The 16,250-nt window shown below is 35.2% G+C and overlaps 1 protein-coding gene across 11 annotated transcripts in view; it reads left to right on the top strand.

Moving 5' to 3' along the window:
• Positions 1–15,979, top strand: part of LOC123566424 (chromodomain-helicase-DNA-binding protein 1-like) — a 63,549-nt gene extending 47,570 nt beyond the window's left edge. For 10 of the 11 annotated variants that reach the window (XM_053549912.1, XM_053549916.1, XM_053549911.1 and 7 more), the window contains 11 exons: positions 400–541; positions 1,156–1,306; positions 1,697–1,813; positions 4,685–5,050; positions 5,812–5,990; positions 6,542–6,647; positions 6,957–7,063; positions 7,509–7,691; positions 7,933–8,043; positions 12,673–12,843; positions 13,847–15,979. In XM_053549912.1, coding sequence (XP_053405887.1) covers positions 400–541; positions 1,156–1,306; positions 1,697–1,813; positions 4,685–5,050; positions 5,812–5,990; positions 6,542–6,647; positions 6,957–7,063; positions 7,509–7,691; positions 7,933–8,043; positions 12,673–12,843; positions 13,847–13,976 — 1,763 coding nt within the window. In that variant the 3' untranslated portion in view covers positions 13,977–15,979. The remainder of the gene's footprint in view (positions 1–399; positions 542–1,155; positions 1,307–1,696; positions 1,814–4,684; positions 5,051–5,811; positions 5,991–6,541; positions 6,648–6,956; positions 7,064–7,508; positions 7,692–7,932; positions 8,044–12,672; positions 12,844–13,846) is intronic. The other variant, XM_053549914.1, reaches the window with a different exon arrangement.
• The last annotated feature ends 271 nt before the right edge of the window (positions 15,980–16,250 follow it).

Here is a 16,250-nt window from a genome sequence, read left to right as displayed (position 1 = left end):
CAAATACAGCTGCTAGAGTAAAGAAATTTGCTGTGACGGGCATATATTGTGACATTCTGGCACTCGTGTTCCCTGTTAGCTTTCCATTCCTTCTTTTTACAGTAGCCATAAAGAAAAACATCATAGCTATACTGTTCATGAAAATTAATAAAATTTAGCAGTAAAGCACCTCACCACTGACTTATTCTTTCTTCCACATCTTTAAAACCCCTGATGCGGACCACAACTAAATGGTTCTTCAAAGCTTTCCCCAAAATTAATACTTTCAGACACTAACTTGCCAGGAACTTTAGCCTTCAATTATAATATGCCCGGCGGGGGGGATTGGCCATGTCTAACATGGCTCTTGTTGATGATTTGTTTTAAGAATATTTGTCTTATTGATAAATTCTGTTGTAGGAACTGTAAACAAGAAAGGTCCACGAGGAATCTCATGTAAAATAGCAAGTGTTGTTGTCAATGTCCAGTCCATATTAAAAGCCAATGGAGAGCTTGAGCCCTTAGTCAGATATATACCGAAAACTAAAACAGAACGTAAAAAGTAAGTAGCATTGAGAATAATGGTATTTTATAACCAGTAGTATTTAAATATTCTTATGATTTATATAGGAGTCCACTCGTGGCTGAGTGGTTAAAGTCGCTGACCAAATCACTTGCATTTCCCTAGTGTGGATTTGAAGCTCTGGGTTGTAGAATTCGTCTTGTGAAGAAGCAATCCAGATGGCTTACAGAAGGTCTGTGGTTCTGCCCAGGGGCTCATCAATGCCTGAAACATTGCTCAAAGGGGCAACTTGAGTCTTCCTCCACCTTGAAAGGCTGGAAAAGACACCTTGTGACTTAAGTGTGTTGGTGCAACACCAAATGCAACAAAAAAAAAATATTGTAATTTATGTAAAGTAAATATTCTGAACAGCCAAATATGTATCATATTTTAAGTAAAGCATAGCCATTGATGATACGATATTCATAGCAATTATTTTCAAATTAGCATTTTGAACATCCAGCGTAAAACACTTCTTTACATCTGGGTATAGAATCACAGTAACTCTGCTTTCAGTCTTCAGAGTTTGTTATCCATAAGGCTTTAAATAAGGCAGACATAGTTGAACAAAGTGTGTGTTTGGTTTTTGATTGTAACATAATTGTGTTATGCAGGTTTCGAATAGATTTCCATGCGAAAATGGTACACTGGGATTGTAGCTGGGATGTGGAGGAAGATTCCAACCTTCTCAAGGGTATATATGATTATGGTATGGGAAATTGGGAACAAATCAAGATGGACCAAGAGCTTGGCTTATATGATAAGGTTCGTGTCTGCTTAGTTTAGTGTAAGATAACTGTTTCATGGCTTCTGTCAGCTTCTATATTAAAATAACAGTCTTGCTTAATAGATAAGGCTGTAGTCTGGAACTAACTTTGAAGACAAATGTGGAAACAAATGTAAGAGAAGACAGATCAAATAATTAATTGATAAAAAGGTAAAGAATACATAGAAAAGAATAAAACGTATTAGTCAGAACTTGTGATATGTGATTTTGAATGACCCTGAGCTATGATATTGAACAGTATTTAAATGCAGTCAGCAAAATTATGTCATAATCCAATAATTTTCAAGTCAGATTATAACATTTTTCAAGCTTTCTTCCCATATAGATAAAAAATAGTGAAGTGATACTATTGTTTTTGGTTGTTTTAGATTTTACCAGATGGTGACAAGAAGCCGCAAGTAAAACAGTTGCAGACGCGAGCAGATTATCTCCTCAGGATGTTGAAGAGACATTTAGATGGTGGTGGAGGGAATAAACCTGTCGGAGTAAGCTCTTGTATTCATCTGCCCTGCTTCCAAAAGAATTTATCCAAACTAAATAGTGTTCTTTATTATATACATTACATTGATTGTGGGTCATAGAGTTTAAATACTGATTTAGCTAAATAGAACTTTGCATTGGCAATGTAGGGAAGGTGGCTGTGTTAATGAATAAAATCATTTCAGGGTTTCAGAAATCCCATGTCCGGAGCCTGGAGGCTACCAGAAAATCCTGCTGGGCTACCTTAAAACTCTGTATCGAGTAGCCCGGAAATCAATAATTTAGTTTTCAGATATAATTTTGATAGTTGTCTATAATCCCCTTGTTTATCAAGAGATACATGCCCGAGGCTTTAATTATCTTACCACCTACTGTCACAATCGGCAAACAATTAACCGTTTAATCGTACACGCAGGCAAATGTTTACAAAAAAAAACATGTGCAAGATTGATTTTAGACTGATCCAATAACATCAAAGTCGCTGATCGTATTGTTTAAAACAATATGCAAACCAGTCTTAAAATTACGTCATTTTAGCGCCACCTGCCAAAGTGTACTTTCGGTTTCGCTGACCTCAAAATTTATCAAGCGATCAGAAAGAACAGATATTTGATTTTGAGGCAGTTTAGTGCTTACACTGATTGTTTATGATTTTCAATTAAAATACTTGCCTAACATGCAAAAAACTTGAACGACCATGATTTTGCAAAATAGAAAGTATACAGAATTTTGGACAAACATAAATTTGGATAATTGAATACAGTATCAAGAAACTGAGAGACGTTATATACACGGTTCTAGTCTGTTAATTAAACCAGGCAGATGTTTAGAATCAGACAGATCAACTTTGAGATAAATTACAATTCATACAGCTCTAAGCTAATAAGTTCTAAGGAATTTGCAAGTTTATAAAAATTGATTTGCATTCCTTTTTAGCTCATCTGATTTTTTGAAAAAAAAAATGATGAGTTATTGTCATCACTTGAGCAGTTGTCGGCGTCGGCGTCTGCGTCGGCGTTGCCTGGTTAAGTTTTATGTTTAGGTCAGCTTTTCTCCTAAACTATCAAAGCTATTGCTTTGAAACTTGGAATACTTGTTCACCATCATAAGCTGACCCTGTATAGCAAGAAACATAACTCCATCTTGCTTTTTGCAAGATTTATGGCCCCTTTTGTACTTAGAAAATATCAGATTTCTTGGTTAAGTTTTATGTTTAGGTCAACTTTTCTCCTAAACTATCAAAGCTTTTGCTTTGAAACTTGGAATACTTGTTCACCATCATAAGCAGACCCTGTACATCAAGAAACATAACTCCATCTTGCTTTTTGCAAGAATTATTGCCCCTTTTGAACTTAGAAAATCAGTTTTCTTGGTTAAGTTTTATGTTTAGGTCAGCTTTTATCCTAAACTATCAAAGCTATTTCTTTAAAACTTGCAACACTTGTTCACCATCATAAGCTGACCCTGTACAGCAAGAAACATAACTCCATCCTGCTTTTTGGAAGATTTATGGCCCCTTTTGGACTTAGAAAATATCAGATTTCTTGGTTAAGTTTTATGTTTTGGTCAACTTTTTCTTAAACTATCAAAGCTATTGCTTTAAAACTTGCAACTCTTGTTCACCATCATAAGCTGACCCTGTACAGCAAGCAACATAACTCCATCCTGCTTTTTGCAATAATTATTGCCCCTTTTGGACTTAGAAAAATCATTTTCTTGGTTGAATATTATGTTTGTCAACTTTTCTCATAAACTATCAAAGCTATTGCTTTAAAACTTGCAACAGTTTTTCACCATCATAAGTGGACACTGTACATCAAGAAACATAACTCTATCCTGCTTTTTGCAAGAGTGATGGCCCTTTTTAGACTTAGAAAATCATGGGTAGGACAATATTTCTATTATACAAAAAAAATCAGATGAGCGTCAGCACCCGCAAGGCGGTGCTCTTGTTTTATTGCCATGTAGTCTAAATAATGAGACCTCGGGTAGACCGATTTTACATTTTGATATTTAACGTTGTCTACCTAGAGGCGGATATCGACAAGTCAAAAAATATTAACGATATTCAACTCTCGAGTACAATTATTTGGACTAATTGCCATGTTGCAATAACTATCAGGAGTACTCCTGATAATATTTCTCAGTTTAAAAACATGTAGTTTTATCTTTTAAAATGAGAAAAAGGAGTAATGATAATTGCTATTTAAGAGAACAAAATTTATAACAATGTGCGTTTGGCTAAAATTATGAAACCTCAAACAATTTAATCATTCCATCCACTGTAGTATAGAAGCACATAGTAAATAAACCGAAATGGCCATTGCCAAATAAACTTAAATGTTTGGGCTACCAGATAAAAATTTTGGTAGCCCAATGGGCTACCAATAAATTTGCAGATTTCTGAAACCCTGCATTTGAATTCACATGTGAAAGAATTATATCACAAGGGTGCAGCCTGTGTGATATAACAATACGCACATGAACAACAAAGTTTTGCTTCAAGAGAAAATCACCAGAGATACATTGTTTTGGTTTTAACACGATGTCAAGAATAATTTTCTACATCCTCTATGACATCCACTAAATATTTGTCTGTCATGCTTGGGTTTCTTTTCCATTGTGCTGCTGCGATGTTTTATGTTATAACATAATAATTGTGACATACTAATACTGATTTTGATGCATGATAACACACAGTTTCAGTCTTATTTGATGGGATAATAAATCTGGTCAACTGATGTTAGAAGTATAGGTTAGAAATGAAATTAAGAAATATGTACATGTATTAAGTTTTTTATGCATAAATGACTTAAAACTTGATATAAGTATAGAATAAAATCTAATTAAATGGAATGCATGTTTACCATTGACAGCGAGGCAGAAAAAAGAAAGTGAAATCAAAAGCAGAAGTGGATGATAATATGGATGACTCAGATTCTAGTGCAAAAAGTGCACATGACAACAATACAAGTGTTCCTGATTCTAGTAAAAAGCTTGGTAAAAAAACTGACAAAAGTGATAAAGACGCTAAAAAGTCAGATACTGATCATCATGAACATCATCATCACCATCATCATCATCGTCATCGGACAGATAAAAAGAAGAAGAAAGATGATAGAAAGAAGAAACCAAAAGAAAATAAAGCCGGTCCAATGCATTTTACGGCGAGTGCTGAACCAGTGGCGATCTCACAGGATGGCGAATTCGATGGTGAACTTCCTGAAGAAGTTTTTGTGGAGGTAATGGTTGTGGTTTATTTATAACATTATATATTACCTCAGCAAGTTTTCTTGTATAATTTCTGACTATGTACTTGAGGTATTGGCAGCCTTTTTTCCTTTTATGAGTAGCATTTATATTTGACATTATCTTATTGATGTATGATAGTATTCTGACAGGTCAGACTCTCTAGAGAACAATAAACCATATATGAGCCGTGCCATGAGAAAACCAACATAGTGGGTTTGCGACCAGCATGGATCCAGACCAGCATGCGCATCCGCGCAGTCTGGTCAGAATCCATGCTGTTCGCTAATGGTTTCTCTAATTGCAGTAGGCTTTAAAAGCGAACAGCATGGATCCATGCTGGTCGCAAACCCACTATGTTGGTTTTCCCATGGCACGGCTCAATTATATTGTAATAGAATAAGGCATGTTCAGTTAGAAATATGGAAATTTGGTTGTTTAATATTTCCCTAGACAAGTATTTCTCAAGACATATACAGCTTGATAAGCACCAGATGTTTATCATATAAATTAAATGCTTAGCATACAATTTTTCTTGGTCATAAAAATTATTTTTTCACAATCTGTGGGCATGTGAAAACATTATCCCAGGTAATAATTTTTTTTTTTTTTTTCACAATCTGAGGGCATGTTAAAACATGATCCCTGTCAGTCATTAACTTAGAAAATTGCTTCTAGGCACACAATTCAGAATACATAGGTGATACATGTATGATGTTCTTTAGTACTTACTTCTGTACATATTTTCTTACAGTGTAAGGAGAAGATGCGACCAGTGAAGCGTTCACTGAAACGTCTTGATAATCCCGAGGAAGGTTTGTCAGACCGTGATCAGGTCATCCATACACGACAGTGTCTGCTCAAGATTGGTGACAGGATCAATGAATGTCTAGCTGACATGAACGATCCTGAGAAGATCAAACAATGGCGCTTGTAAGTGTTCTAAAAATAGATGTTCTGTAAGAATGAACAATCTTCTTAGGGAACATATATTTGTCACGTTTGATGTTGCGGGAGTGAAATAAAGCCATTGCATAAATTTGATAATACGCTAGTGTAATAAAACTTTGAAGAAGAATATTACATTGGTGACTTTCCACATTGACTTTATTGAACTTCTTGCATAAAATGGATAAAATGCTTGGCAGAGCCTCGCAGCCATGCATCTTATTATTTTATTCTACTTGTTTAATAAATTCAGTATGAAAAGACACTCATGTAATATCCTCTATATATTGTGACTTTAAAATATTTCATTATTTAAGTTTAGATAGATTTGAGCGACATTTCCTATAGTTGATCATGAACAGGCCCTAAAAGAAATGTCGTCGTCAGTGTTGGAATTCATCTGATACATACCTCTAGTACTGTGTTCTACCTTTCAGGTGTCTCCAGAACTGACCAGTAAATAGATATGTTGAATTAATCAGTATTTCTCATGTTGTAGTGGCCTAGCGAATAATTTATTATTTTGTGTATTTCAGTTATTTATGGATATTTGTGTCCAAGTTCACAGAATTTGATGCAAAGAAATTACACAAATTGTATAAGCATGCATTAAAGAAAAGAGATGATGAAAGAAAAGATGAGGTGAGATATTTCCTTATTTATTTTCATAAATTTATTATGTCCATTTGTCAAGAAGTGATGCCATTTCTAATCACATCCAAATAGTCTACGTCCTGCTAAATGTCTAACACAAAGTTCAAGAGACTGAATTAATAATACTTTTCTTATTTTCCTGTGTAGGCAGTACAGTATTACAGAATTACAGTACTCCAGTTGCTTGAAATTTAATTTCTTTAATTCCTAGATTTTTTAAAACGATACTAAATTTCAACATCTTTAGTGCTTGTTGCATTTTTATGGAAAATACATGATGTATTACATAAATTTCAGAATTCCCATCAGTCAAAATCACACCATGATAAACACCACAAAAGGTCTCATGAAGAATCCAAATCCAACTCGTACAACACAAAAAGGCCTCATATAGAACAAGACAGGTAAGATATGAAAGGTGTAGTTAAGCTGAAAGTTAAAAAAAGAAATTATTCTAGCCTGTCACTTTGTAATGTTTGCGTAGCATTTACAACATATGGTTAGCAGTATATTTGAATGGTTAAATTTGGAATGCTAAAGCCTATTTATGTACTATACTATAAATCATATGTTGTAGATTCCTATTTAGATATTTGAAAGTTTCTTGTCTGAGCTGCATTTTTTTCCCCAGGATGTATGTTCTAACTTACGGAATGGAGCACAGTCTTGTAGTTTTTATAAGGGTAAAAAATGCATTTGGCGTGTTGAGCGTACAGAAATGTTATGTTTGTGGCAAATAACACCTTTAATGTGTTGCGTAGAAGTTTATCTAAGAAAATGTGGTATGACCATGGAAGTGTAAGATGAATGATTTGTAGGGCTATCATCTCACTTTGTGTTACTTTTCAGTTCCAGTAACAGTAATTGGACCCAGGCAACCTCCACCACGTCTCACTCGTCACATGTAACCTCATTCCGTAATGCGTTTAACAACACAAACACCAGTACGTCCAGTCCGTCAGATAGATGGCAGAGATCTAGTCCCCTAGATAGACATTCACAGGAAACTCAAAATACATACAGTAGAAATAGGTATGTATACATTTATGTAGTTTAAATATAGGTGTATGTATACAAAGATCTAATTTTTAAAAGTTTAAAGAAACTTTAGCTGCTGAAAAAGAAAGCTTTCTTAAATAGTTATATTCAGTTTTAGAAGTTTGTAAGAAATAAATTTGCAGCTGTTTCACCATTGAATTCTGCATTGATGTTTTTGGTTTAATGAATTCTTCTTTGTAAGACGGAAAGTAACAATGTTCTTACTAAATTTTAGATATGAAGGAAATAACAGCTCATATTCACGAGGGAGTTCTGGACAGTACCCCCATCATGAACATTCACGTTACTCTGATCACAAACCTCACTATGGAGGTGACAATAGAGGGTGAGTTACTTCCCTTTAGTATCTGCAGTATCTGTATGTCTTGTGTGTTGTGGCTGATTTTTGTGCTTTTTAAATCTGTGTTGTCTGAGTGCATGATTGGTTGTTGAGGCTTTGTGATTTTCATATATATTGTTCAAAATTATTTACACTTGATAGCTGAGATTTACACTACAGGTATATATTTGATATGTCTACAATGGTTGCCAACCAAGAAATAGATATCGTTGCAAAAAGTATTAATACGATAAACATAATTAGTCTAGGGAAGTATTGTATCAGACTTGTTAGAGATATACATTAACATTTGCATATATAGCCAAAATTCATTATCAAGAAGTTTTGAAAAGAAAAAAATACCTCTTGTTGCCTGTCTTTAAACAAAATGTAGATTGAAACAAAATGAAATTGGAAGCTAGACACAGTTTAAAAACTTGCCGGGATTTATCAAATGCAAATGTAGAACTAAAAATTAAATTGAAATCAAAAGAAATACTCTGGTTGTCAATACTTTCATTGTAAAGGGGGGTGGGATGTAATGACAAAAAATTATTAAAACAATAAGATATACCTTTCTCCAAGAGATTTAGCTCACAAAATGGATCTTTTTTTTATTCAGAGATGTCTGATAGAATATACGAAAAGTGAAAAATGTCATAAAATGTTGCTTAATTGTCCCCCCTTAATTGAGAGACAGTGTCAGTAATTTATTCCTTTAATAATTTTTGCATGGTTGCCATGTATAGTTTTGTACATTTTGAAATTTGTAGTGTGTATTGTTGCTTGTTAAAATGTTGATGTTATTTTGTTAGCATGTTGATACATATAACTGATTTTGTTATAGCACAGCTTGATTTATACTAAAACAAAGACAGGTCTCATAATCTTTAGAACATATTGAGGACTTAAACCTGTCTTAAGACTGAAATTTCTTGTTATCGAGCATCAGATCTAGGTTGTCTCCTCTGATGAAGGATTGATGATAACAATTTTATAAGTCCGAAGTGGCAGTTAAAGCTTGTAATAAAGATGAATTTATTAAAACTTTCCAACTTGTGTCTATTTTTTGCATACTGGCATGATAAATATTTGAGCACCCGCATTAATTTCCGCTGTTATATGGTTCTAGTCAGACACATTGTTTGGGAAGGGTATGAAGATGTTAGCTTGCCTGGACATGCTTTTTATGCCCCCGAAGGGAGGCATATTAGTTTTCAACTGTCCGTCCGTTCGTATGTTCGTCACAACGTTAACTTTTTGCATGAAGGCACTTTACTCGCGAACCACTGCACCCAGGACCTTCAGACTTCACATGCTGATAGTACTTATTGAGTACACCACCCCTACTGACTTTGGGGTCACCAGGTCAAAGGTCAAGGTCACAGGGGCCAACGTTACTTTTTTGCATGAAGGCACTTTACTCGCGAACCTCTGCATCCAGGACCTTCAAACTTCACATGCTGATAGTACTTATTCAACACCACCCCTATTGACTTTGGGATCGTCAAAGGTCAAGGTCACAGGGGCCAACGTTAACTTTTTGCATGAAGGCACTTTACTCGCGAACGACTGCACCCAGGACCTTCAATCTTCACATGCTGATAGTACTTATTGAGTACACCACCCCTACTGACTGGGGTAACCAGGTCAAAGGTCAAGGTCACAGGGGCCAACGTTAACTTTTTGCATGAAGGCACTTTACTCTCAAACCACTGGATGCACACCAGGTCAAAGGTCACAGTCACGGGCCAACGTTAACTTTTTGCATGAAGGCACTTTACTCGCGAACCACTTCACCCAGGACCTTCAAACTTCACATGCTGATAGTACTTATTGAGTACACCACCCATACTGACTTTGGGGTCACCAGGTCAAGGTCACCAGGTCAAAGGTCAAGGTGCTGGGGGGCATTTGTCACCATTAGTGACAGCTCTTGTTCTCTTATGAGGTGTTGTGGTCAGCCTGTGTCCATGGTCTTGCAACTTGCTTCAAACAAAATCTTACCCTACCAAATTTCATGGATGTGCTCTTGTGTTTCCCTTTCAAAGTTGTTTGAAAAATTCTATTCTATGCAGAACTCTGTCATGGCAAGAAAAAAAGAAATTCTTTGTTCAAAATTAGTTCCCAGCACTGATCTTTAGGGTGACCATCTTTTAAGTTAGTTCAAACAGTCATGATTGGTGAAAATACTTGGAAGCAGAGTTATTTTTCCTTAAATATAAGGCTATAGTGGAAAGTTCTTTATCTGCTTGTCTGAAACTGCTAGGCAGGTTCAGAATTTGGTGACTCTACCAAGATAGTTCAAACTGATGGATTTGCCAAAAAAATACAGTTCAAACTGATAGATTTGTCAAAAAACAGGACCTCAGAGGATATAATCACATTGCCGTATATTTTTAGGGAATCTGTATATAATAGAAATTTTTAAGATCTTTCCTAATTTAAAAATACTTTCAAAACACTTTTTTAAAATACGTAAATGTTCCATGAGTGACCATCTACCAAGACTGTTTAAATTATTCCTATTTGTCAAAAAAAAAATTTTTTTGCCGACTATTTTTCTTCATGTAAGAAATGTAAACTATAAATTCTTCTTGTGAGAAAGTGATGACTCAACGACCCAAGTGTTCCTTTGGTGAAACGGTAAAAATCTTTTACTGGCTTAGTTTCAAGATTATTTCATAGATATTATGCATGGGGGACCCTTTTTCAAATATTTTTACTTTGATGCATCATTGAAAAAAAACATGACCACCAAGGAGCTGGACCAACTGTATAGGAAACTTTGAAAATCACCTCCTTCAAATTTGCTGGCTGGCTTTCAAAGTAATTTGGCAGAACTTTTCCTAGGATAACTTTATACAGATTTTTACCTGTTTCAGCTGTGAAACTCTGGTGAGTGATCTATACACTTCTTGTTGATCATAGGTATGAAAGTGTGCCATTGCTCGTATGAAGAATTTGATCATGAGGTGTAGCTTCTCGTGTGCAAGCGTAAAACATTTTGTAACACTAACAATATTTGAAGCTTCTTTTTAGCTCGACTATTCGAAGAATAGTCTAGCTATTCTACTCACCCTGGCGTCGGCGTCGGCGTCACACCTTGGTTAAGTTTTTGCATGCAAGTACATACAGCTATCATTTAAAGGCATATAGCTTTGAAACTTATTTATTCTTTTTCTAGGTCAATTACCAACCTCACTGGGTCAAGTTCCATAACTCTAACATGTATTTTGAGCAAATTATGCCCCCTTTTGGACTTAGAAAATTCTGGTTAAAGTTTTACATGCAAGTTACTATCTCCAAAACTAATGTAGATATTGAATTGAAACTTCACATGTGTCTTAGGGGTTATAAAACTAGTTGATAGCAGCAAGTCCCATAACTCTGACCTTCATTTTGGCCAAATTATGCCCCCTTTTGGACTTAGAAAATTCTGGTTAAAGTTTTGCGTGCAAGTACATACAGCTATTACCAAAAGGCATATAGATTTGAAACTTATTTTTTCTTTTTCTAGATCAATTACCTACATCACTAGGTCAAGTCCAATAACTCTGACATGTATTTTGGCCAAATTATGCCCCCTTTTGGACTTAGAAAATTCTGGTTAAAGTTTTGTGTGCAAATACATACAGCTATTACAAAAAGGCATATGGATTTAAAACTTATTTTTTCTTTTTCTAGATCAATTACCTACCTCACTGGGTCAAGTCCCATAACTCTGACATGTATTTTGGGCAAATTATGCCCCCTTTTGGACTTAGAAAATTCTGGTTAAAGTTTTACATGCAAGTTACTATCTCCAAAACTAATGTAGATATTGAATTGAAACTTCACATGTGTCTTAGGGGTTATAAAACTAGTTGATAGCAGCAAGTCCCATAACTCTGACCTTCATTTTGGCCAAATTATGCCCCCTTTTGGACTTAGAAAATTCTGGTTAAAGTTTTACATGCAAGTTACTATCTCCAAAACTAATGCAGATATTGAATTGAAACTTCACATGTGTCTTCGGGGTTATAAAACTAGTTGACAGAATCAAGTCCCATAACTCTGACATGTATTTTGGGCAAGTTATGCCCCCTTTTGGACTTAGAAAATTCTGGTTAAAGTTTTACATGTAAGTTATTATCTCCAAAACTAATGCAGATATGGAATTGAAACTTAACATGTTTCTTCGGGGTTATAAAACTAGTTGATAGCATCAAGTCCCATAACTCTGATATGCATTTTGGTCAAATTATGTCCCCTTTCGAACTTAAAACTCTTTTGATATTTAACATTTTGGGTAATAATTTCCTGCTTCTGTGACAATATTTTGAATAGTCGAGCTTGGCTGTCTTATGGACAGCTCTTGTTTTTTGTGTTCTTTTGTTTCAAAATTTTCAATTTTCAATAAACAACCAAACACTTATAGAGGTGTCATTAACTACCATGAGATGAGTTTTAAGGGAAAGAAAGTAACAGTCACTCTTGGGGATAATCAAATTTAAAAGAAATCTTACGAGGGAGGCTTTGTATAGGTATACTGGTTTTCCCCCTACCCATTCCTCATCTCTTTTAATGACACCCCTAATTCAAAATACAGAATAATGAGAGATTGTGAAGAGATAACACTGTTATATTCTGTAGGTTTAATGATAGACGTGATGGTCATGGCAGTTACAATCACCGTGATTTTCCTCCCAATTCTTATGCCCAACAGCATACTTATCGGGACGGGAGAAGTGGGGACTACAGAAAATTTAACCCCTATAGAGAATATGGAGGGCAGGCTCGGTCTGACACTACCAATAATAACAGGTAGGATAATCACAGTTTTGCTATTTATAATTCACTTGACTTCAGATGGGTTGAAGTTATACATATAGGGAAAGAGTTGGGGAAGGAACTTCTATAGTTTTTTTCTCCCGTTTCACTCCCACTTTAAGCAGATTTTTCAGTTCAGATTGTATTGAAATGGTAGGAAGAGAAAAAATGCACATAGTCCGACAAAATATTAGAAACTACCAGAATTATATATATAAAAGGAGAAAAATGCATTTTACTTTGCTGCTTTTATGTAGTTTAGTAGTCAAATTATGATTGTTATATAGTTTCCAGTTGAAAAGCAGTTGTTTTCTTGTGCTGTTCAATGTTGTAGGAGTTGTGTATTTTATTTTTGATCACCACATGCTGCTTCAAGTGGCTCATTTTATGCAGCTTTCATTTCTTATTGTTAAATACAGTGTTTTGTGTTGATGTGCATGTCTGTGAAATTTATTGAATGTTTTTTTTTTTTTTTGAAAAATTGTTACAGAGTACTGAAAATATGAAGTTTGTGTTTTACACAATTTTCAGGTAAAGCAGAAGTAGGTCATTTACCTCTAAATTTATTAAGGTCTTGGAGTATCAAATCTGCAAAGATCACCAGGTTTTAAAAAATCATCATTTGCGATTCTTAAAGTAAGAAAGATGGTTTGTCTAAAGCTACATGTTATAATGATGGTTTTAATTTTTGATGGAGATAGAAATTCTAAAAGGCTTATGTATCCATTTATGCTTTTCTAATAAAGTAAAAACTTAAAGATAATGTAAGTAGCTTTTAAACTGGATAATTTACAGCATTTTGGAATTCAGACTGGCAGACTGATCCATAATGCACTTGAAGTATTACAAGAACAAGAAACCACTATGAAAGTTTATAGAGAAACAGTCTCTTCGTCTGGTATTCTGGATGAAAATGAGCTTGTCAGGGAGCAAGGTGTACTCTTTTGTTAAAGTAAGTTGTTACATACACTGTAAGATACTGTTTTGTCTATTTCAGCTATTCACATCCACCAGAGCGTAAAAGACGCAGTGATTTCAATTACGATAGAGATCCAAGATTTCGTAAAGAACAGAGACTTGATGACTATCACGGTGATAGTGGGTATAGTGGACCAGAACGTCACTGACCCTTGTCACCATGGTAACTGGATTGCCATAGATAACTGTGATGAATTGAGTATTGTTATATAGACAGTGATGTAGTGAGTGGACAGATTGGCGGGCAGGGTTGAATAGATGGTCTCAAGATATAAAATTATGTGCAAGTGTTGGCTCTTAAAATGTGCAATTATTTAGTAGAAGACTCTTTGTTGTCAGTCAGAATGTAAAAGAGGTGAACAATCTCCTGTGTTAACAATTACAACAGGCTGGTACTGTGCACTATATTGCAGTGTAATTTATGAACGTTGTAAAAGACCACAGGTAGTGGATAGTGGCTCGGGAAATTTATTCGGCAATGGTCTGGTTGGTGCTGATGTAGTAAAGCATCAGGGGTATGTGTAATGAAGTGAACTGGGTCACCCAAAGTGAACTGTTGTCACATGTAGACTTTGGTGAGAAAAGGTCTCACAAGTATTTTATGGGAATTGTAAACAAAGACCTTGGCTTACACATAATGTGCTTGAATTTGTAAAGACTATAAAGAGAAATGAAGGGGCTTGATACTGCTTAACAGATAATAATAGCTTTAAAAAATTGGCAAGGAGATCTCAGACTGAGATATGCAATGATTTTTTTGTGTTCAGAGTAATGAGGTTCCCAGGTTAAACAATTGAGTTTGGAGGACACTCAAAATTACTCGCATGGCTTCTCTGATCCTTACATCTCGAAAATCATATTGACGTATTTCTAGCTTTCCTACCGTAATGGTTGAGATGTTGCAATCAGTGATTTATATCTTGAATATATTTGGGCTGTGATTATAGGTTTATGGACCGTTAACAGGAAGATGTGTTATATTTCAGCTAATAACTGATTTGTGAAATGGTAAATTGTTTACTTTGAAATGAGCAGAATTGTTGTATTTAAGAAAACCACACGTTTTTTTTTCTTGAAAACCATGATAAGTGTTGTGTTCCTGTAGAGACCTATCATTCTACAGACACCGGCAGAACTTACTTTGTCATGGTATGTGCTGTTTAAAAGTATAACACTGTCTTGTAATACGTGGCAGAATTGCGAAATACAGCTATACCAATTGGCTTGTGACATTATTAAGGGATCACACCAGTATTGCAGACCCTTATATAAACTGGAGGAGAAAGTGTCAATTTTTGAAACTGACGCTGACTGAAATACCTTTTATACTAGATCTGTCATGGCTTTAAATCATTATTTATAAGCATTTGAGCCGTGCCATAAGAAAACCAACATAGTGGCTTTGCGACCAGCATGGATCCAGACCAGCCTGCGCATCCGCGCAGTCTGGTCAGGATCCATGCTGTTCGCTAATGGTTTCCTTAATTGCAATAGGCTTTGAAAGCGAATGCGCAGGCTGGTCTGGATCCATGCTGGTCGCAAAGCCACTATGTTGGTTTTCTCATGGCGTGGCTCATTTATACAATTAAATGTGATGCGTGTGTTAATTCTGGTTGTATTGTTAACATGATTTAGTATTAGGTATGGTTAATTGAATTATTTCTTTTTAATTTTACAAGACCAGGGGTCTTGTTTTTTTGTTTTGAAATGGCAGCTGACATTTTGAATATGGTATTCTTGGAATGCTGAGGACCTTTTGTATAACAGCCGTACATCTACTTATAGAATTCAGTTATATTTGGAAAGGGGGTAAACATAATTCTGTAGGTGAATATTCTCTGTAGCAAGTCGAAAGAAGACAATATTACCTTTGTCACCTTTTACCTCTTATTTGTAGTTGTTGGTTATTTGTTGAGTGTAGGTTAACACTCTTTCAGAAGCCAGGTTATTTAAAAGCTGTTGTATAACAGAAATAATTGAAAAAGTTTTGTTTTACATATGAGCCGTGCCATGGGAAAACCAACATAGTGGGTATGCGACCAGCATGGATCCAGACCAGCCTGCGCATCCGCGCAGTCTGGTCAGGCTCCATGCTGTTCGCTTTTAAAGTCTATTGGAATTGGAGAAACTGTTAGCGAACAGCATGGATCCTGACCAGACTCGCAAAGCGACTATGTTGGTTTTCCCATGGCACGGCTCATATTATATCAAATGAACAGACAGAATTTAGTGCATTGAATTTTGTAAATATTGTTTGTGTTACTAGATATAATTAGAATTTTAATGATTATTTATGCTGTCATTGCCTATTAGGTGACTATTTTGCTCAAAATATTCTGTTTAATATAATTATATTACATTATTGAAAAGTCTGAAAGTCTATTATCCCTGTAATACTTTTCTGTGTAGAAAAGGTATTTCCT

This window comes from Mercenaria mercenaria, chromosome 8 (assembly GCF_021730395.1).
Source record: "Mercenaria mercenaria strain notata chromosome 8, MADL_Memer_1, whole genome shotgun sequence".
NCBI classification, from domain to species: domain Eukaryota; kingdom Metazoa; phylum Mollusca; class Bivalvia; order Venerida; family Veneridae; genus Mercenaria; species Mercenaria mercenaria.
Note: the sequence above shows the minus strand (reverse complement) of the source record. Positions and strands in the feature narration are given on the sequence as shown.